General features: G+C 42.2%; 1 protein-coding gene across 1 annotated transcript; it reads left to right on the plus strand.

Moving 5' to 3' along the window:
- Positions 1 to 31: 31 nt before the first annotated feature.
- Positions 32 to 20,925, plus strand: MKKS (MKKS centrosomal shuttling protein). Its single transcript, XM_089519265.1, has 4 exons — positions 32 to 1,031; positions 15,864 to 16,039; positions 18,236 to 18,346; positions 19,270 to 20,925. Exons 1-4 carry the CDS (start codon positions 41 to 43, stop codon positions 19,708 to 19,710), a joined length of 1,719 nt encoding a protein of 572 aa, XP_089375391.1. The 5' UTR covers positions 32 to 40; the 3' UTR covers positions 19,711 to 20,925.
- Positions 20,926 to 22,042: the final 1,117 nt, after the last annotated feature.

Here is a 22,042-nt window from a genome sequence, read left to right on the forward strand (position 1 = left end):
AGGGTGCATCTAACTCTTGACTGGAAATTTATCGAGGAAGATGGCTCATGTTGATCTCAAAACACCTTCCTTATGTACCAGTGAACCTTTGGCTAAGGAACCCCTTAGCCATGCTCTATCAGTGTTCAGTCAAATGGTGAGGTCCTGCTATGGCCCCACGGGTAGGCTTAAACAGCTTCACAATGGTGTAGGTGGATATGTGCGCACATCATCGCAGTCCTCAGCTTTGCTTGGTGGCCTTTCGGTCACTCCTCCGGTGTTAAAGCTTCTGACAGCTTCCGTGCAGAATCATCTTGCACGCTTCAGTGACTGTGGCTTGTTTACGGCCATCTTTTGCTGCAGCCTGCTTGAAAAATTTCAAGACTTGAACATCACTCCTTGTACTTTTATTAAAATCAGCCAACACCTTTTGAGCCTGTGCATTGACTATCTTGCATCTGAAACATGCGGTTGTAGAATACCGGTGGATTTTAGGAGTTCTAAGATCCCTCTGACTCTGGTCCGTAGTGTATTAAACAGCAAACCTGCCTGCAGGCTTAGCAGAAAGGAAGCCGACCACATCAGCATTTTGGTGTTAGAAGCCTTTCTATTTACAATCCCAGAGAACATTGGCACCCATGTGGTGCTAGGAAAATGTCTTTACATCCCTGTAAAGAATAAGCGGGTTATGGATTCTGCTGTATATCCTGGACTTCTGATAGAAGTACCAGAACTGCACCTGGCAAGAATACCTCTGATCAAAAGAGATACTTCAGGCACAATTAAGATGGCACTTTTCTGTATGTCTCTGTCTGGAGACTTGTCCAACAGTGGAGAAGGAGCCATTGTTGTACCTCAAGGAGTTTCTTTAGAAGCAGCAGTCTTAGGTCAGTTGCTTCATGTAGGCAAGCAAATAGTAAAGGATGGTGTAGGCGTTTTGGTGTGTCAGAAGGTCATCCACCCAGCCTTGCAACAGTACCTGAAGGAGAACCATGTTGTTGCAATAGAAAGAGCTGGACTGATGTTGATGGAGCCCCTGAAACAAATGACAGGTAATGACTACACATTCCTCCTTAATAGCTGCATAATATGATTCTCAAGGAAGAGTGATTTGACATGCCATCAGCATAGATCTGCTATGAATATTCTTCTGATGAGCTCCATTAGATGCCATTGGGTTGTTAATTAATATTTGCTGTTTGAATATGGTGTATAAAGCTAAGCAAATGCTACTGTGACACCTTAATAGATCACCTCCAGCATCCTAATCTTTTAAAGAGTTGCTTTCACTATCAGAAGAATATGTATTCAGACTTTCAAAGAACCTGCTTGCCCATTATCTTTTCTTTAGAATCTGGATCCATCAATGCTCTAGTTCCCATTGAGATGGTAAAGCTGTGTCTGGGTTGTATTGCCTAGGGGTGCTGCCACACTGCAGAGAAAAAAAACAATTTAACACCACTTTGTCATGACTCAATACTATGGAATTCTGGGATTTGTAATTTGGTGGGACACCAGAGCTCTTTGACAGGAAAGGCTAAATGTCTCACCAAACTATAAATCCCAGGGTTCCATAGCACTGAATTATGACAGTTAAAGTGGTGCTTTATTTCTGCAGTGTGGCAGCAAGCCTGAAAGACCACGTTTGTTGTTAGTCCCAAGTACAGGTGGCCCATTGAATCAATGGGATCTTGTTAAGCAAGTACTTACGAAAGGTCCATTAACTGGCTGGGACCAACAATTGAATTTGTACTGGAGTACAAGTGGTGGCTGAAGTGACTGAATGCCGAAAAACCCTCCTGTGGATAAATAGTATAACCAAGAGAAGGTTTGGTGAAAATCTTTCCTCTTAACTCCTGCTGCCTATGTAGGATTTTCTTTTGTTTCTTATTAAAAATAATAAACATTAGTTCAATTGTTGAATTGTATATGCTGGCTAGAGCTCATAGGAATTGTGGGCTGACAACCTTTGGAGGGCGACAGGTTGTCCACCTCTGCAGTAAATCATAGAATCATAGAGTTGGAAGAGACCACAAGGGCCATCCAGTCCAACCCCCTGCCATGCAGGAATTCTCAATCAAAGCATCCTCAACAGATGGCCATCCAGCCTCTGTTTAAAGACCTTCAAGGAAGGAGACTCCACCACTCTCCGAGAGAGTGTGTTCCACTGTCAAACAGCCTTTACTGTCAGGAAGTTCCTCCTAATGTTGAGGTGGAATCTCTTTTCCTGCAGCTTGCATCCATTGTTCCGGGTCCTGTTCTCTGGAGCAGCAGAAAACAAGCTTGCTCCCTCCTCAATATGACACCCCTTCAAATATTTAAACAGGGCTATTATATCACCTCTTAACTTTATTTTCTCCAGGCTAAACATCCCCATCTCCCTAAGTTGTTCCTCGTAGGACATGGTTTCCAGACCCTTCACCATTTTAGTCGCCCTCTGGACACGCTCCAGTTTCTCAATGTCTTTTTTGAATTGTGGTGCCCTCTGTACTTTTTGAGCAACATTAGTCATGGTTAAACTTACATTTTGTTTTGAGAGTAAGACAGAAATGATGTGAACTCTCTTCTGCTTTCTGCATATGACACAAATGTGTCATTTACTGCCTTGATGAAAATGAGGGCAGAATTGCTGAGGCAGAATAATCCAAATCCTTCTCTTAATTAGCATGTGTATGTATTTTGTTTAGCAATTGAAGTTTGCCTGTGTGAGGTTGATGTACAGTGCTGTTCTCTTTCAGATATGCAGAAGCTAAATTTATGTCTTCTGCCTACAAGGCAGAAAGTTCAAAGAAAAATGTCTCCAGGATGCTGAGGTGGGGGGAAGCCAATGGACATTTTCCATTATTAGCTCCGTAAGACACTATATTCATCCATCCATAATGGAGAGCTAATGTTTGCACCCTAGCCTCGAGAATCCTAGCTCTTGCAGCAAAACCACAGCTCCCAAGAAACCACAAAGCTTTCCTGTTTATAAAATGCAAATATGAGTAGAAACATTACATCTCCCTGGCAGCACTGTAAAAATGAAGGCACATGATGCTGGCTTAAATCCAAAGAATCTCTTGCTCAAAGGAACTGTGCTTCAGTTCATCCGTCAGAGCTTGCTGATACCATGTCCTCTGCTGCATCATGCCCACTTCCAGAGGGTCCTATGAGAAAAGCATCTACAGGTTGTGGGAAGGCAGAAATACCCATGTGCAGTTCTGCCACCTATCATTTTTGGAACTAACTCCCCATGTTTGCCTATAGTATGCTTCAGTACACCGACACACAAGATAAATTTACTTAAAAAGGCATTGTCACCTTTTTGAATTTGGGTTTACAATTTGTTTAAATGATTTGTTTGCCACTCTTTGCTGTTTTCAGTGCCATTGGCTGGCAGAAAGAAATCGAAATTCTGCACATTATGATTGCCACCTGGCTGCTCGCCACCCCACCGTTAGATTGGTATAATATTATTGTGAGAATAGTTAAGAAGGTCATGGTGAAAGCACAGGATTTGCTGACTGTACAAGCAGTTTTTTTATGTGTGTATATCGGATTACGTTTAAGAAGTTAGCAACTGCTGGGTAAAATGTTGGGCAGTCCTGACTTCACATTTTCCTTGCTTACTAGTTGTAGAAAATGACGAATGTCCATCTTGAATATTGCCACTCTGTACTTTCTGAGCAACATTAGTCATGGTTAAACTTACATTTTGTTTTGAGAAAACCATACTGTCTTGCACAACAGTATCCTAGAAAATATTTTATCTACAGCAGCAGATACTTTGATAAAGAAAATAGTGGCTTTTCATTTAATCTTAACCCTATAACTGAAATCCAATCTATCTATGGCATTCTACTGCATAATTATCATACCGTGTCTTTAATACAAAGACATGAGGGGACTTCCAGTGGACAACTGATGAGGCATTGTAAATCCTCAGTCATGCTTCTGGAAGTTGAGGACACCACCCTCCACCCCGGATTGGTAAAAGGGACATCTGGCAGGCAGAATCAGAAGAAATTAGTGTTTTCTGTACAAAGAGTCCATTCATCATTTTTCTTCTATATAGTTATACCAGATGCAGAAATTGTAGCTCAGTTTATGGGAAGGTAGATGCAGAAGTCTCTCTTTAATCTGCTGAATGCTTTAAAAACAATTTTGCAAATATTTTTAGTTGTATTCCACCGACAAGCTGAGGGCTCATTCACCCAGTCTTCAAGAAGACCTCACTTTTCCCTCAGATCATCCCATTCATTAGGTTCCCTAACCCTCTATATGGGATTTGTGAAAGTTTAAAGGTCTGCTGGGCAGAGATGGGTAAACTAATATGTTAATTTGTTCCACTGAGGATATTTCAATTGTTGCCAGTTAGGAATATGTATAAGTATTTCTTCTTGTGCTCCATTTTAATCTCTTTTTCTTTTGTCCCTTTCTGTAGTTTTTAGTGAAACTCTTTCATCTTGTTATCAGCAACCATAGGCATTTCATGTGAACTTGTGATATCTGTACTACTAAAATAGCAGAAATACAACTTCATTCAAGAATTCAGTTGAAATGACTATTCCCCAGGCAAAAGCATCCAAGTTCATAAAAGGCTGACAATTTATTAATGTTAATGAATAGTAGTAAGGTTCAAACATTTAGAACCTCCCATCTTAATTACTAGCACATTTCCAGAAAAGTAATTTGTTTCGAGTGCCATTAAGTACTGTATATGAGCTTATGATCACAATCTTAGATTGTATGTCATAGACTGGTGAAAATTAGTTAATCTGTAATATGAGTCAGCCTCCACTTTCTACATAGAAGCAATCTGGGATCTCTCCCAGCTCTGCTACCCGAGCAGAATAGACAGTAGTCTGGGCTTTCTAATAAAGCACTTTCATAGGTCCTGAAGAATGGCTAATTCCTTCCTCCCTTGTCAATACATACAATTGTTTTGCTTGCCTCATTAGGGCTGATCAGAAAACGACTAAATGTAATGGAGGGAGCAATTAGGAAAGATTTGTTGCTCCAATGCTTCCATTAATTTCAGCAAGGTTTGCTTGAAGAACCCCACAGAAACAGCATCTTAATGGAAATACCACTTCAGGAGTGTGGGATGGATTATTTCCAGTCCCTGATTGGTTTAGGCTGCTTTGGGTTGAGGCTGCCACCGATATTTAGAGTCCCAAGAACAAATCCCCCCAAAGCAATTTATTATTCAAACAGAGTTTTTAGAAGTTCGACTTGGTATAAATTGTTTAATCTGAAAGAGATCTTTATTGCATCTGAAGGTTCATTTTAGTCCAGCATTCCATTTCCCACAGGGATTAACCAGATCATTCCAATATGGAGTGGGGAAAATATTCTGTTCTTGAGGCTGTATTAGTACCAAGGATATATGTTGGAGGGGGTGCATGTCAGCAGTGGGCACAGCCATGAACAGTTTTGCTACCCCACCCCATTAATATGTATAACCTCTCCAGAGCTGTGTAAAGGGAACTATGGGCCCAAACAGACAGGGCAAAATAAAGCTGCTTCAGGTCATATCAGAGGTATGCTGTTTAAATGATGCATGTCTTCCTGGAAGATGAATTGAAGCACCTAGACTGGGCTCTACAGGCTAATGGTTACTCCAACTCAGACATCAGAAGGGCTGCCAGACCTATAGGAGTGAAGCAACTGAAATACATAAACACCTGGACAGGAAAGAAGAAACCCTTAAAGTAAAAAAAGTTTGGCTACAAGTCCTGAATAACACCAAAATCACGACCCAGCAAATGCAAGTGAAAACTACCCAGGGTGAGGGGGATTCCAAGCAGACAATGGATCAGTTTATATACTCCACTCTCTTCAGTACCAGCATTCTCTGAAGATGCCAGCCACAGCTGCTGGTGAAATGTCAGGAATAAACTCTTCTAGAACATGGTCTCATAACCTGAAAACCCCACAAAAAACTGTGGATGCCAGCCATGAAAGCCTTCAACTTCACATTAAATATCTGTTTGAAGTAAAATGGTTCTTTCCTGCAGATGAAAGAAGAGCAGGAAAGGGCCCAACCAAGCCACCCTTGGGAACAGTGGGAGCAGCCACCAAGAAGGCTCTCTCCCATGTCCTCTTCAGATGAGAAACCAGAATTTTCTATCCTGATGTTACTTTTGCACAAATGACCTAGTCTCAATGCCCACTGTTCACAACACTGCTGTTCTCTTGACTTGCAGAATGGTTGAAAAGCCTTGGACCAAGAGAAGTGTGGCTCTCCAGCTGCTAACTGGGCAATATGTGGCCCTTTAGATGTTGCTGAGCTGCAGCTTCCATCAACTCTAGTCGGCAGAGCCAATGATGCAGAATGAAGAATGATGGAAACTTGCTGTCTAGGAACACCTGGAAGCCCTTGCAATGTTCATCCACGGTTCCATGAGTGTGTATCATGTATCCCTTTTGATCAGTGGGTTTCAACCTTCCTAATGCTGCAACCCTTTAATACAGTTCCTCATGTTGTGGTGACCCCAAACCATAAAATTGTGTTGTCTCGGTTCCTGAGACCATTGGAAATATGTGTTTTCCAATGGTCTTAGGTGACCCCTGTGAAAGTGTTGTTTGACCTGCCCCAAAGAGATCGCAACCCACAAGTTGAGAATCACTGTTCTACAGGAAGGGCAGGTGGGCAGGCAGGCACGCACTGAGGGTGTACTTTATTGTTCACCGCTGTGTATCATCTTTGTTTCCTTCATCCATTACCAAAATTGCTTCTGGGAGGGTCTATGGGATCTCTGGCAAAGCAGTGAGCACCAAGATGAAGTAACAACCATGGCTGGCTCCCCAGGAGGTTTCCAAGAAGGTGGTCAAGACGCCACTACCACCCAAGAGCACATTAAGAATTTTTTTAAATAAACAACTATGGAATTTATCACACGGAGGGCAAATTGGTAAAATCCCATGCACAAACGGGATTTTAAAATCTGGGTGTTGTTTGTCAGATGCGTTGGCATGAAAGAGAAATCACACAAACGTCGTCTGAAGAACATCCCACAAATGTGGATCGTTTCCAGTTTAAATTTAGTTTCTGCACAGGCTTCATCCCATGTGATAAACTCATATGAAACCATTTTCTTCTGCTGTCATGGCTGGAATATCTGTTCTGCTAAGGAAGCAGGGAAATTGGAAGAGTTGCTGCCTGGTTTTTTCAGTTTCCAGCTCCAGGGATCCAGAATGCCTTCCCTCCCCACAACAAGGACATCCATTTGTCCAGCCCTCTGCCTAAATATTGTTAACCTGAGGCCATGAGGGTGCTGAAATTGTTTTTCCCACTGGATTCATCCACTGGAGCAATCCTGAGTAGGCAAGAATAATAGTCCATTGGATGGATCCATACAATTGCCATGGAATTCTAGTGTTGTAACTGTAGTGTGAAAAGGCTCTGGGTGAAGGGATTAAACACCTCAGTATGTTCATCTACAGGTTTTTATCTAGGAATGGCTGCCTCCGAATTAAAAAAAAAAATTAACAGATGGAGAGCCCTATGGTTTCTGAAGTGACATAAAATTTCACCTAAACGGTGGGCAAATGTTGTTCTCTCTGAATTTCTGATACTCCAAGAGAAGCACAACCACCTGTATTTGTAAACACAAAAATGAAGAAACAAAAGAGAAGGAAACAGAACTATTTCCAAGGTTCTGATTTTTATTAATTTTGCATTATGGTTGTTATGTCTATTTGCCAAGTTCAATTTGGCAAGTTTTAAAATTATAAGTTTAATTTGATTCCTATGAAACTCCCAAACAGCCAAACAGGTGGTCCCTGCCGGATGCCCAGAGGAAGGCAAAAAACCTCCAGGGTCTCAGGCCAATCTGCCCTGGAGGAAAATTCCTTCCCGACCCCAAAAGTGGCGGCCAGTGCTACCCTGGGCATGTCGACAAGAGCCTTCCTTTTGCAAACAAATGGTGAAGCTCCCTCCTTCCATCTCTCTGTGTAGAAGACATGCTGGCATCTTCCAGAGTCCATCGCCATCATCAAGGAAAAGCCATCCTGTCTGGACTGCGTGATGTTTCTTCTGGATTTTATTTTGAATTTATTAAACAGTGCTGCTACTGTATCTAATTATATTTTAGGAAGCAGGATTTTTTAAAAAATGGATCAGCAAATTCTTACTGGAGTATCATTTGTAGTGATATTTGACATCTTGCTATACCCTGTTTCCAAATGGTAAGAGTTTTCTTATTTGGATCTCTGAAGACCTTGTAGCATTTCTTATTTCAAAAGTGGGCTTCATATTTCAAAAATTCCCTATGCATATATTTTATTCATTTTCTTTCAGAGGCTTGTCATTCTCTGCTGAGTTCAGCTTGGCAGGTTTTTACAACAGTAAAGATCACTGAGGTCTTTCTTACATAAACTCAATCTAGAAAATGATGACACTGAAAATCACAAAGTTTTCTCATAGCCTGGATCCATCAACAGTCAGAACAGAGATTGAATTCAAGGAATCAGAAGAAGACAAGGACTGGGAAGGGCAGCTATGAAAGAACTGGACAAGATCATTAAATGCAAAGCTATAACACTGAACACTAAAGAAAGCATCATCCATACCATTGTATTTCCTGTATCACCTGTACGAATGTGGGAGATGGACAGTGAAGAGAGCTGATAGAAAATCAACTCATTTGAGATGTTGTTCTGGGGAGGAGTGCTGAGGATACCATGGATGGTCAGGAAGACATGGGTACAGGAACATACCAAGTCTGAACCCTCCCTAGTTTTCCAGGATCAGCAAACTAAGGTTGTTGTATTTTGGTCACATTATGAAAAGGCACAACTCACTAGAGAAGACAATAATGCTTGGAATGACAACATACCAGATGGATAGACTGAGTTAAGGAGGCTACAGTTCAAAGAACTGTGCAGAGTGGTTGAGGATGGAGGGTGTTTCATCCATGGGGTTACCCTGACTTAATGTCGACTTAAAGGCAGTTAACAACAACTGTAACAAAATACATTAATTTTCCAAACATCCTAACAGGTGGACACTGCTGGATGCCCAGAGGAAGGAGAAAAACCTCCAGGATCTTGGGCCAATCTGCCCTGGAGGAAAATTCCTTCCCGACCCCAAAAGTGGCAGTCAGTGCTACCCTGGGCATGTCAGCAAGGACCACAGACCACTAACCTGCCAGCTCTTGCTCAAGCCAAACTTATTCCTTCTTATCTTACAGCTCACAGAATAAGCCTCTTTCTGCATCAACAGGGTTCATTTCTGGACATCACTTACCATGTGATAGTTTCCTTGAAGTTAAATTCTGTTGAGATGTTCTCCATCCTTCATAAACATTCTGCATTCACAAGTTTCATCCTTCTACATCATTTACCTTCTGATAATTTATTTGAAGTTAATGTCTGCTGAGATATTTTTATGAATTAATGGACTTTCCCAATGACTTCTCTTCATTTATCTGCAGGAACCTGATATACAACAATTAAAACAATGCATTACACAATGTTTATAGTGTACGAAAAGAAAAGGGTGAGATTGCAGATGGCTTCCAGAAATTTTAGGATCAAAACTTTTGCTTCACCTTGTTGTGTATGATGGGATGCTGCGCCCACATATCCTCAGCTTTCTTGGATACTGGAGCTTTAGTCCTTCTGAGTATTCAAGTATGCAAGATGGAGGAGAAGAAGCATCAATACACAGCTGTTGGTTTGCAGGAAAAAAAGGAGGAAGGGGGGTGGGTGGGACCAGAAGTGAAGTGGAGAATACTCACCTGGAAAATCGTCGTCTCTGGGAATAAGGAAAACTCAGGTTTCTGGAAACTAAATCCCCTCTCTGGTCATGAAGCCTACCCAGTTGGTGCATCTGAAGGAATATACCCTCAGCTGTTCATATCGACCAGCCATAAAGAGGGAAGGGTCTATGCAGCTTCACTTGATAGGAGTCATCTCTTAAGTTATGCAGACCAGCAAGCAAACTAGGCTTCAGAGCCAATTTGGAAGAAGTGAGTCCAAAGGAAAGAAGATGTGGCGTGGCCACATTGACATTAAGTAGAATCATAGAATCATAGAGTTGGAATGGACCACAAGGGCCATCCAGTTCAACCCCCTGCCATGCAGGAACTCTCACTCAAAGCATCCCTGATAGGTTGTTAAATCCTATGAAGAATCTCCTTACCAGAGGGTCCTTGAAAAGGGAAGGTCTACCGTTGAAATGGTAATGAGAATAAATAGTCAGCAGGTAGCACTTGATTGATCGTCAGGCACAGTCCCAAGTCCGCCAGGGACATTAAGAACTCCCGGACCGTCAGGACTGACGCTAGGGATGAAGAGATGTCTCTCTTGGAGAGAAAGTCCAGGAACTTGTTCCACTTATATTGGTAAGATTTTTGTGTTGAGGGCTTTTGGGCAGCCAGAATAACAGTCCTAATAAAATCAGGCAGAATCCCTAAGGATGAATCTCTATGCCACCAACGAGAACGTCTCTATGTCTGGGTGCAGGACAAATCCTTTGTGAAGGGACAGAAGGTCAGGACAGAACTCCAGCTGGAGGTAGGTCCTTTAAGACAGGTATAGAAGCAGGGTGAACCACAGCTGCCTCAGCCATCATGGTGTGATGAGGATGGCATTGGACCGATCCAATGTCATCTTTGCCACAACCCTTGTGACGAGTGGAAAGGAAGGAAAGGCATAAATTAGTCCTTCTGACCACTCAAACTGGAAGGCATCTCCCTGGAAATCCAGTGTCCTGTTTTGAGAGCAGAAACTTGTATAGTGAGTGTTCTGAGGAGAGGCAAAGAGGTCGATTGTTGACTCACCCCACAGATGGAAGAGGTAGGCGACCGTCTCAAGATGGAGGCACCACTCATGGCACAGGTTGGAAGACCTGCTGAGCTGGTCCACCAGTTTATTTTCCTCTCCTGGAAGGTGAATGGACTGGAGGAGTATCCTGTTGTGGATGCACCAGTCCCAGATCCTGAAGTTGATCTCGAGCATCATCCGGGACTTCATTCCTCCTTCTTTGTTGAGGTAGTACAGGTGTTGTCTGTCAGAAGAAGTACTACTTTGTCAGAGAGGAGTGACTGGAACACCCTGAGGTCTTCTCCACTTCCAACATCTCCAGTGAAGTTTAGAGTATGTGCCCCAGAAGGAAGACAGTCTGGAGAAAACTTGGAAACATGTTTTTACTGGCATGCAGACCAGTCAAGACTAGGCTGATAGTTTCTGTTCTGTTCTGCACAGCTTTCAGTTTGCACAAAAATTAGAGGATGAGGTCTGGGAGCAGAAATGAAGTGGGGAATACTCACCTGGAGGACTTAGTCCACCTGGACAACCGTCACTTTTGGGATTAAGGAATACTCACATTTCTGGGAGCAAAATTGCTCACAATTCTGGTGATGAAGCCAACCCAACTGGAGAATCTGAAGGTGCACAACTTCAGCCATTCATATCTTGGCCATAAGGAGAGTTTCATGCAACTTCACTTGACTGGAGTCATCTCTTAAGTTATATAGACCAGTAAGCAAACCAAACTTGGTAGCTGGTTTGGAAGAAGTGAGTCCAAAACAAATGAGTCATGGATCATAGTGGCAGTAGGTAAGAAGTAAGACAGTTTGGAGGAAACGTGGAAATGTATTTTTATCTGTCTATCCATTCTTTACAGGCAAATCTGCTCAACCTTCTAGAGCTGCAGTTGCCTGCAACCGCTCCATTGAAGCATGGATTGGGTCCTGGGCAGCCACAGGGGCAGCCCAAAAGCCCCAATCCGGCACTTTTCGGGACCAGGGAGAAGCAGTAAAATGCCGCTCCTCCCTGAACCTGAAAAGGGGTGTCCTTGGGGCTTCATGCCCCAGGACACCCCGGGAGCCGCAGCCAGGAGAGAAAGGGGATGTTTGGTGGCTGCGGGAATGAGGCGTTCCCCCAGAAGGAGCTCTGTTTCAGAGCTCTTTCCAGCGTCATGCCTAGGCCACCATAAGCGGCCTGGGATGGTGGAAATGGTGGAAGGGCATCACACACGCGCCGCCCCATTTGGAGGCGGCGCGCATGTGACGTAATCATGGTGGGCCCTGTTTGGACGGGAGGCCACCATGATTATGCCCTTGTCACGTGCTAGGGTTAGGCCTCATGTAGGCGGAGTACCCTGAGGCAACCCTAGCACATGACGAGGACGTCACGTAAGGCCCACCTGGAAAGGGGCAGTGAGACATTTGGAGGTCAGACTCTTCATGAATGGTTCTCTCCAGATCTTCTTTGATGGTTTCCTCTGGATCTTCTCATCTTCCAACATTAAGCCATCCTCTTCCATCAGCCTTTTCTCCTCCTTTCCACCAATTGGCCCAATGTCTTGAATGGATCAAATACCATTGTCCCTGCCAAGGCTGACCAAAGAGATTTGCTGAACAACAAATGCCCTCTTCCATTCCCTTGAGCAAATATAACTCTGCCACTGAAGACAAGTTGGTACCCAAAGCGAAAAATCCCACAAACCGTGTTTCCCTTCCCGGAAGGAAGGCTAAAATAACAAAGACTTGAAATAACCAGCCATTACCTGCCTTTTCTTGACATGTATCAGCAGTTAACTGCCTCAGCCTGGGTACCTTGGAACAGCCTTAACTGCCATAGAACAATAAGTGCATCACAATGGAAGTCATGGAGCATCATCCCTGCTCTGTTTAGGCCACAGTCAGATGAGCATCCTGAAATTTTTTCAGAGTCTTTCTTCCTCAGCTCCAACTTTGCTTAGAAATATCTTCATCCTATACTTTGGATTCTTCTGAAAATCTGAATGGATGCTGCAAAGCAAAAACAGATAGATGATGGAGTTCACCTCTGTCTTTCAAGCAAAAGTGACTACAAAGGAAAGAGAAGGAAAAACAATCAAGAACAAAGATGTGTAAGAATACCTCATGGAGTTCTTAAAAGGTGCTATTATGTTGTTTGAAGATTGGATGTGCCTCTCTTCTTCTAGACATCTTGCTGATGCATTTCATCCATGAAAATAGGCTGCCATCATATTCCTCCAGGTGTAGGCCCATGGGTTTATGGCTTTCCTATGACATGTTTTCATTCATTTTTAAATGTTCTGCACCCACAGGGTTCATTTCCAAGAATCACTCACCTGGTAACATTTCCTTGAAGTTAACTTCTGTTCAGATGTTGTCTGTCATTCTCAAATGTTCTGCAGCCACAGGGTTCATTTCTGGACATCACTTACCTTGTGATAGTTTTCATTGAAGATGACTTCTGTCGAGATGTTTACATGAATTCATGGTCTTTCTCGATGACTTCTCTTCAGTCACCCACAGGAGCCTGATATACCACAATGAAAATAATTTATTATGCAATGTTTATAGTTCCCAAAAAGAAAAGGGTGAGCTTGCAAATGGCTTCCAAAAATTTTGGAGCCAAACATTTGCTTCACCTTTTGGTGAGTGATGTTATGCTGCATTCAGATTCTCCTAGCTTTCTTGGATACTAAGCTCCAGTCCATCTGTTGTCACCCAAGTCTGCAAGATGGAGGTGAAGAACCACCAATGCACAGGTGTTGGTTTGCAGAAAAACTGAAAGAAAGTAGCTGGGACTAGAAGTGAAGAGGACAATACTCACCTGGAGGACTAAGTCTACCTGGACAGCCTTTGGGATTAAGGAATATTCACATTTCTGGAAGCATGGTTCCCTTCCTGGAAATGAAGCCAACCAAACTATTGGCTCTAATAGGTGCACAGCTTCATCCTTTCATATCTACCAGCCATGAGGAGGGTTTCATGAAGCTTCACTTGACTGGACTCTTAGTTATGCCAACCAGCAAGCAAATCAGGCTTCATAGCTGGTTTGGAAGAAGTGAATTGAATGGAAAGGAGTTGTGGTGGGAGACATCATCAGGGTAATAAGAAGGAAGACAGTTTTGAAGAAATGTGGAAATGTTTTTATTGACATGGAGTCCAGTAAAAGCTAGGCTGATGGTTATTGCTCTTAACCTTTCTGATGCATTTTTGGGAAGCAAAATTTTCATAGATCTCGCATAGATCTTTGTTGGCTCCATCTTCAACATGTCCACAACTATGAAATGTTTTGGTTCCTCGAATATCTTTGCAAGTCCTGTTAACACAGGAAAGAAGAGAATCCCTAAAAACTGAACAGTCACCACCATTTAAATGGCTTGAGCTCATACCAAGTCATGTCTTGCAGTGTTTCAGTAAATGCGACATTGTTGTCTACTTGACCTTGCCATGTTCTTGCCATCTTCCTTGCTTGTTAGATGTGGCATACTCAGAAATCATACACAGCTGTTACATGGGATCAATCCAATGAAAGGGTCTAGGGGAGGAATACTCACCTGCGTGCTAACAGACTTTCCCATCGGCTACTTTGTCTCATTGGATGGAGCATAGCTCTTGAACGTTAACTGTTAATAGGCAATTGCATGGAGAAGAGCCCAGAGGAAGAGATCTTGCTGAGGATTCCCTTCCTGCCCTTGTAATCAGAGATGACACAACTCCCTCCATCCCTCCCCCCAGCAGTACAAGACGTGGGCTACAGATGTGGTCCTTGTTCCAGATGGAAGGTTAGGAGGCCTGGGTTGGGGATGACATGGTTGCTTTTTCTGGTTGGCTATTTTCTCCCAAGTCTTTCTTCCAACATTGCTTAGAAATATCTTCAGGGCTGCTGGTCTTGGTGCTGACCTTGGTCAGGAAGTTCACCATCCTGGGCCCCTAATGACCCTTCTGCCCTGGCCCTTCCACTCTCTGGCCCTCTGGGGACCAAGGCTGCCCAGTCCAGCCCAGATGCCTTGACAGCACCTCCCTCCCAAGTGCAATGAGACAGAGATAATGAGAAAGAGGAGGAGGAGGAAGATGATGAAGAGGAGGAAGGGGCAAGAAGAAGGAGGAGAGGAGGATGAAGAAGAGTAAGGGGACGAAGAGAAAGATGAAGAGTAGGAAGATGAGGAGGAGGAGGAGGAGGAGGAGGAGGAGGAGGAGGAGGAGGAGGAAGAAGAATTCCTATAAAACCAGCATACTTTTTTTTAAAAGGTTTTATGACCCTCAGTTTTAAAGACCCATTTAATTGACAGGTCAACCAACCAAATGATAACCAGGGTTGACCCTGCTTAGCTTCCAAAATCAGGTCAGATCTGGTTCCTTTGGGGCATTCACCCACATTGAAATGGTGTACTTTAAAGAAAGGAATGGAGCTGGTTTGCCAGTTCGTTGATTCAAAGCACTGGCTCCCAAACTTTGGTCTTCCAGGTGTTTTGGACTTCAGCTCCCAGAAGCCCCTCAGCCAGTTAGGATGAAGTTCAGGGATTCTGGAAGCAGAAGTCCAAAACATCTGGAGGACCAAAGTTTGGGAATCATTGATTCAAAGGATGATCACCAGGTGGCATCCAAAAACAGGCTACATAGGACACCAAAATGCTTTCATGGGTATCATTCTGCTTTATGCCAATGAAAAGCCCTTCAACCATGATCAGAACTGGCTTTGGAAAGTTCTAGAGCAGTGGTTCTCAACCTTCCTAATGCTGTGAGCCTTTAATACAATTCCTAATGTTGTGGTGACCCCCAGCCATAAAACTGCAGTGTTTTGGTTCTTAAGACCATTGGAAATATGTGTTTTATGATGGTCTTAGGCGACACCTGTGAAAGGGTCGTTCAACCCCTAAAGGGGAGAACTGCTGCTTTAGATATTGTTGGACTTTTACGTCCCAGCAGCCTAAGTTAACATAGACAATGGGGAAGTATGTTGGGAGTTCCAGTCCAACAACATCTGGAGGGTGACATGATTTCCATCCTAGGTTACACCTTGAAACATTTCAGTTCCTATTCACTGATTTGGATTCAGTTTTATGCAACACTATAGAATAGTTGGCTTTTCTGTTTCTAAGATGATGCATGTCATTATTATTATTATTATTTTTTGCCTGTCCTGAACAGATTCTCAGCCAATACCTTCTCTACAATTTGTGTCTCCTGCTTGTTATGGCCATTTGAAGGACTTGCAAACTCAGTGTATTGCTTCAAAATGGTTCTTTCATCTAATTCCTAATGACCCAGTTGTCTGCAGCTTGATGCTGTGTAACAGGAATGAAACAGCATGGGATGAACTGAAGGTAGGAGTAATCTCTATAAATATCTGTTGTAATGCCTACTCTCATAAACATTTGAAGGGTCTTATGATTAAATGTTGAATCACTGGAAGAACTCTGCTAGCTCATCTCAGCTAACTGACAGAAAAGAGACAGTTCATCAAGCATTTTAGAGTCAAACTAAATGTTAAAAATAAAAGTATATTCCCATGGATTAACTTGTTTTAACTTTGGACTGTGGGATTTCCTCAAGGATTTATGCCTCAGCTGTTGAATTTGCAAATTAAGATCATGCTTATCTTCCAAGTGATGAGTCACAAAACAAAGCACATATAATGCAAGATACACAGCTGAGGAAAATCACAAGCTATGACAAATAGATATCTTTCCCCTCTTTTGTTAGTCTGCACCTCTAATAAACCCAGTCCAGATTGTTGTTTCGACACCACTGTCATGAGTGAGGAAACATCTATCCTCTCTTTGGGAGATTTGCAATTGAAGCAAAGAATCACTCCTTAGCACTGCTTGCTTCATTTCACCATCCTCCCAGGGATGTAATAGACTATGTGTGCAAAAATGAGGGCCGCTGCTTTGAGAAATAAGAATTCTTCCCTCAACATGCAATTTTCCTTCAGTCCCCAAATTTCTACCATTGTAGACAGTGAGGCATTGAAAAATCATCCACAGCAAGTTTATTGCTGTGTTCCTTGAGTAATTTCTGATGTTTTTTTTTTCATGGCAAGATTCATTCAGAGGGGGTTTGCCTTTGCCTTCCTCTGAAGCTGAGAGAGTGTAACTTGCCCAAGGTTACCCAATGGGTTTCCATGACCAAGTGGGGATTCAGACTCTGGTCTCCAGAATCATAGTCCAGCACTCAGACCACTGCACCATGTTGGCTCTAATATTGTACTTATCATGTATTGGTTGTATTTCCTTTGGCGTGGGGGGGCAGAATAATATTTTAACCTCAACAACTCTATGAGATAGGTTAAGTTGGGAGAGAATAACATCAGGAACTGCTGAGGCTAGAACTAGGAATTAGGAATGCATGACTCTGTTGCATAGTAGGGTTAGCCATCAGGAACTACAAAGTGGACCATCTCCCTGGGTAGTGAAGGGTTCCCAGATACCTTGCCCTGGCATATAGGCTTGCTCTGAAAATAAGGGTTTTAGGGGTTTTCTGTTCAAAATAAAAGTTTCACTGAACAAATTTAATTTTGACTTAATGTAATTCAGGGATAAAGAACCTTTGGCCTTTCAGATGACTGGGACTTCAGCCTGATCAGTGTTATGGGACAGTAGGAGCGGAGGTATAAAACATTGCCCGGGTCAAAGGTTTCCCCAGCCCTGGTCTAACTCCTGTCTCAACTTCGTGACTTCTACATGACTCCTACTTGACCTGAGCTCTGAATGGGTATTTGCCCAAAGCCAAAACCAAACATCTAGCTGGGAGCCAAACTTCACCCACCTTTCCTTATTCATACATCTGCCCTGTTCATGTATGACAGGGTGGGCAACCTCAGTTGTTCCCGAAGCCATATCTACCTCAGTTTTCACCACTCCTGAACCTCCACAGGCTGTGTCCATTTTTATGAAATCAAAAGTAAAGTAAAGGTCACTTTCCCCCAAAAAAATGCTAATTTGGGCCTAAGCCAGATTGGAAATGGGTGGGCATTTAATGCCTATGTAGAGAGAGAAAGATGTCTTATAGCAATGGAACAAACACATGAACACCGTATGGCGTTGTCCTTGTCACGTGTGTGTTACCCCTCAGTAAGAACTGAATTGGGATTTCTGACTTTCATATATGAAATGAGGATGTGGCATTTCTTATTAACTAGAGCTTAGTACAGGACTGGGCACAATGTTTCTATTAAACAAGCAACTTGCTGTCTTTTCTTTGACATATCTGATAAAGGGGCTGGATCTGGGAGAACTGGGTTAAAATCCTTACCTAGACTTAAAACTCATCTGCTGTATTGCTGTGTCCCAGAAGTGACTGTGTTGGTTATGTGGATAAAACAGGATAAGCCCTCTATAATGCTCCTTGGACAAAGTGGAATTATTGAATTTTGGAAAGTGGAGATGGGTGAGAGGAGACCTCCACTTCGAAAATAGACTCTTAAAGAGTCTTCATTTTTCTGATGACTTCTTCCTTCCTTTGTTTGTGTGTGTGTTTGTTTGTTTTCAATAACAAAATGTTTGGTTTCTGTCCTATAGCTTGCCTGTCAAACTGCAGAACATGTCTTGCAGTTAACCCTCCGTGATCCCTGGGTATTGCTTGGCGGTGGCTGCACAGAAACTCATTTGTCCTCATACATCAGGCACACGGTATGCAGAGCTTTGGGAGGATATTTAAGGCTCCTTAATGTACTTAAGTCCAGTCAGTTTATAGGAGATTATGAGAAGGGGTGAAACACCTTACTGAGACTCTGTATGTCTGTGATTCTTACTTCTGCTCAGGCTTTTCTGTGTTTAAAGACAAAACACCCTGGAAAGGCTGCAAGCTAGAGCAGAAGGGTGTGTAGAGGGAAGATGTTCAGCCCCATATTCCTTGGTTCTTTTTCTCAGCTCAAAATCACCGCATTTATCCCATGCAGTGCCCATGACTGCCAGGGTGCCCTCAGACACATGCCTTGGTGTCCAGAAAGCTGCCTATTCCTCCCTCATTTAAAGTAACTGTATTGTGTGTATGGCTTTTTTACCCAACCACAGTAATGGACAGAAAAACCAAGCACATTTTCCCCAAAAGCCTCTGAGAGCCAGAATAATTTCCCAGAAGAGGGTTGGCTTTTGACATGTTGAACTCCCCAGCTGTATTAAGTGTAAGAGGCATACAGCATAACCACTGAAAATTGTATTATGAAATTTAGAACTTATTTATTTATTTATGTAAGGGGATGTGAGTTTTGAGGCCTCTCATAATCTGAGATCTTGAACTGTAGTTTCTAAGGCCATGTGTGTGTCAAATTGGCACTGCATGAAAACTTTGCAGCAAAACTGGTGAACAATGGAGGGAAGAGGGAGTCCAGGACAATTGTGCAAGGGGTATGGAGGGTGGTAGGACAGTCATGGGTAGAAGGAGAAAGAAGGATTGGAATCTATGGGATGTGTTTTCTGTGTCTACTCCTACCCAGAGTATAACCCACTGAATATAATGGAACACACAGAATTGTGCTGCCTGTTCTTCTCTTAACCATAATTTGCTAGACCATTGGGTGACACTTTTAATAGTCTTCTGTTTCCTGTTCTAGGGCTCTACTGTGGCAGGAGGTACTTTGGAAGAACTGTGCTGTTCTCGGGCAGAGTTCAAGATGGCGACTGACTCCTTTTGCTCTGCATTAGAGTCTGTAGCTTGTTGCCTAGACCATGATGGTGGCAACGTTCTCACCGATACGAAGTGGGGTCATTTTTGGTCTGTTCCACCTGATGTTCCTAGCAGGTCTGACTGGTCAGACTTAATTTGGAAGTGTGGGTGTGGTCTTTGTGACAAAGAGCAAAGCCTCCATTGGAGGATGCTGAAGTGTTGTGCCAGTCCTTTCCCCCCACAAAGTTGTGTCAATGAGTCTTCTGTAACCTCCGCTGACAGTCTGATTCTGGACTGTTTTGCTGCCAAAAAGAATGGTCTTCAGGTTGCTGTGGAGACAGCCAATCTGCTTCTAGATATCTCATATGTAATTGAAGATCAGAATTAGCTGTGTTTGAATATCCTATGTACAGTGACCTTCTCAGGCATGCCATCCTCCTGGAAGAGTATCTTAATGAAGATTGTGAGGCACCCGTGTCAAAAAAAAGGCATTCAATGTGGAAGCTGCAGGTGTAAGGCAAGTCTATATCCCTCACCGTCTTTTGTACCCATGGAAGAACTCTGCACATGGCTCCTTCTGTGTTGATTTGACATAGCCAAAAGATGGTGTCTTGCAAAGACTGGACAAAATCTTTCCTTGATTCAAAATATGTATTTCTGTTTGTGCATGTGTTTTGTCTCATCCCACAGTGAATCTGTACACACATGGATAAAGCATTTCATTGAAAAGTCTTACAAACTAATAAGCCCTAGAATTTAGCAAGGCATTGGTGGAAAATGATGAGAGGCTAAGCACAATCACATTACATCAAGACTGTCAAGGTGATACTGGAGAGAATGGAGCTGAAGTCACTTTCTAGCCACCTTCCAAGATTATCTTATTGCTGTTCAAATAATAGCAGAGACTTGTCAGCCTAAAATGTCAAATAAGTGAGCTGTGTATTCATTGTAAGTTAATTAGAAAATGCAAAACCAAGCTATGTGTCAAAATCATTGTTGGTTGTATCTAATTCATTTGAATTTATGTCAAAGGCAGATCAGATAAAGCTGTCAAATTAATATTTATTGCTTTAATTCTATTGAAATTGTCAACACTTCAAAATGTTTTTCATAGTGTTGTTCATGTTCAGTGATTATAGTTTAACCAAGACAACAACAACAAAAGAGGAAAATTTCTTATCCCACTGCGTGCTGCTCTTGCTGTTTTCTTTGGAGATCTGTATCGTTCTTACTTTTCAAAAATGATCAGCTTTCCAATAATTACAATGAGAAAGTAGACTAAAATGCTTGTGTGTTTTCCTAAACCCACTTTAAAATTAGCCAGATTGGATCTCGTAACGTGGTACAATTTAAATTGGCTTTTGAAATAGTAATCGTATTGTATAGCAGTTTAATTTGTGGCAACCCAAATTGTGAAATACCCCACCTTGGCTTTGGTGCTGTTTCACACTGGTGCAATGATAACACTTAGTTTAAATTGTTAAGAGGCGCCTTTTTGGAAGGTTTACATTACATTATTTTACATTCCATTCCATTATTTTTACTGTTTTCAGTTTTAAATTGTTTATACATATTTTATTGGAAGCCACTAGGAGATCTTAGGGTTATAGGATGAGTTATAAATATTATAATAAAATAAATAACAAAATTATTCCCTGTCATGATAATCCTGCTCATGTTTTCATCATTGTCTGGAACTTATATTGTGTTTGTTCTTTTCCTCCTGACAAATTTGCAGGATTTGTCCATGACTACAAGTGAGATAGGCACAGTCTGAATATAGTGAGGTTCATTCAACCCCTTAGTGATGAACTTTCATGTGTGTGTTTTTTTCCTGACAAGGTATATAATTTTTATTTTTCATACTCAAATGTATCCAGGTGGAAGGTTTATGTCAAAGCTGCTCATCCAGCTTTTAGAACAGGTTCTATGAATGGGACATATCATCAGTCTAGGGTTCACCTATTTAGAAATGGCAGTGAAGCTCACTGGGCTCAGGCCTGGAACCATGTTTTAGAAGCTCAGTTTTACTCACTTCAAAGAAGTCCTGCCATTCTTCTTCAGTTTGGATATATTATTCAGTCCTAGTCCAGTCGGTCTTCTAGATCTGTGGATTCTGTATCCATGGATTCAACAATCCACAACTTGAAAATATTCAGAAGAGATATAAATTCCAAAAAGCAAACCTTAATTTTGTTATTTAGCACAGGGGACATTATTTTACTATACCATTGCATTTAATGGGACCTGATCATCCATGGATTTTGGTATCCATGGGGGCTCTGGAACCAAAACCTAACGAATACCAACAGCCCATTGTAATGGAATGGCATGTGGTAAAATCTGGAAAATACTGGCTTGGAAAAAAGATCCAAGTTCTTCTCCATTTTGAAGAAAGGAAATCAGATTATTTCTGAATTAAAAAGAAATAGGGCAGCCCTCATCCACTGCTGCTTCTAAACTAGCCTATGATGTATTTGATTTGCAGTTATTCACCCATATTTCTCTGTTTCTAAAGTCTACTCCCTGTTATGCTAACCTTCTGTTTTTGAGGAGTGGTTTTAAGGTACAGGAACTTTCAAAATCATGATTCAATTAAGTTATATTCTTTCTTATGAAAACAATACACTCAAGCATACAGATAGATGGTCTTAACATGGTTATAAATATAGCCTGCTGAGGTTTTTTTTAAAATAAAACACTGGAAAGGAAAACCATAC

This window comes from Sceloporus occidentalis, unplaced genomic scaffold (assembly GCF_023333645.1).
Source record: "Sceloporus occidentalis isolate IW3139 unplaced genomic scaffold, rSceOcc1.0.p SCAF_4, whole genome shotgun sequence".
Taxonomy (NCBI): Eukaryota; Metazoa; Chordata; class Lepidosauria; order Squamata; family Phrynosomatidae; genus Sceloporus; species Sceloporus occidentalis.

Bases quoted from the DNA above. Each gene is read 5' to 3' on its own strand.
- MKKS (XM_089519265.1), top strand. From the start codon at position 41: ATGGCTCATGTTGATCTCAAAACACCTTCCTTATGTACCAGTGAACCT. The intron at 16,040-18,235 runs GTAGGAGTAATC...TCTGTCCTATAG, and splicing joins CAGCATGGGATGAACTGAAG to CTTGCCTGTCAAACTGCAGA. The intron at 18,347-19,269 runs GTATGCAGAGCT...TTCCTGTTCTAG, and splicing joins CCTCATACATCAGGCACACG to GGCTCTACTGTGGCAGGAGG.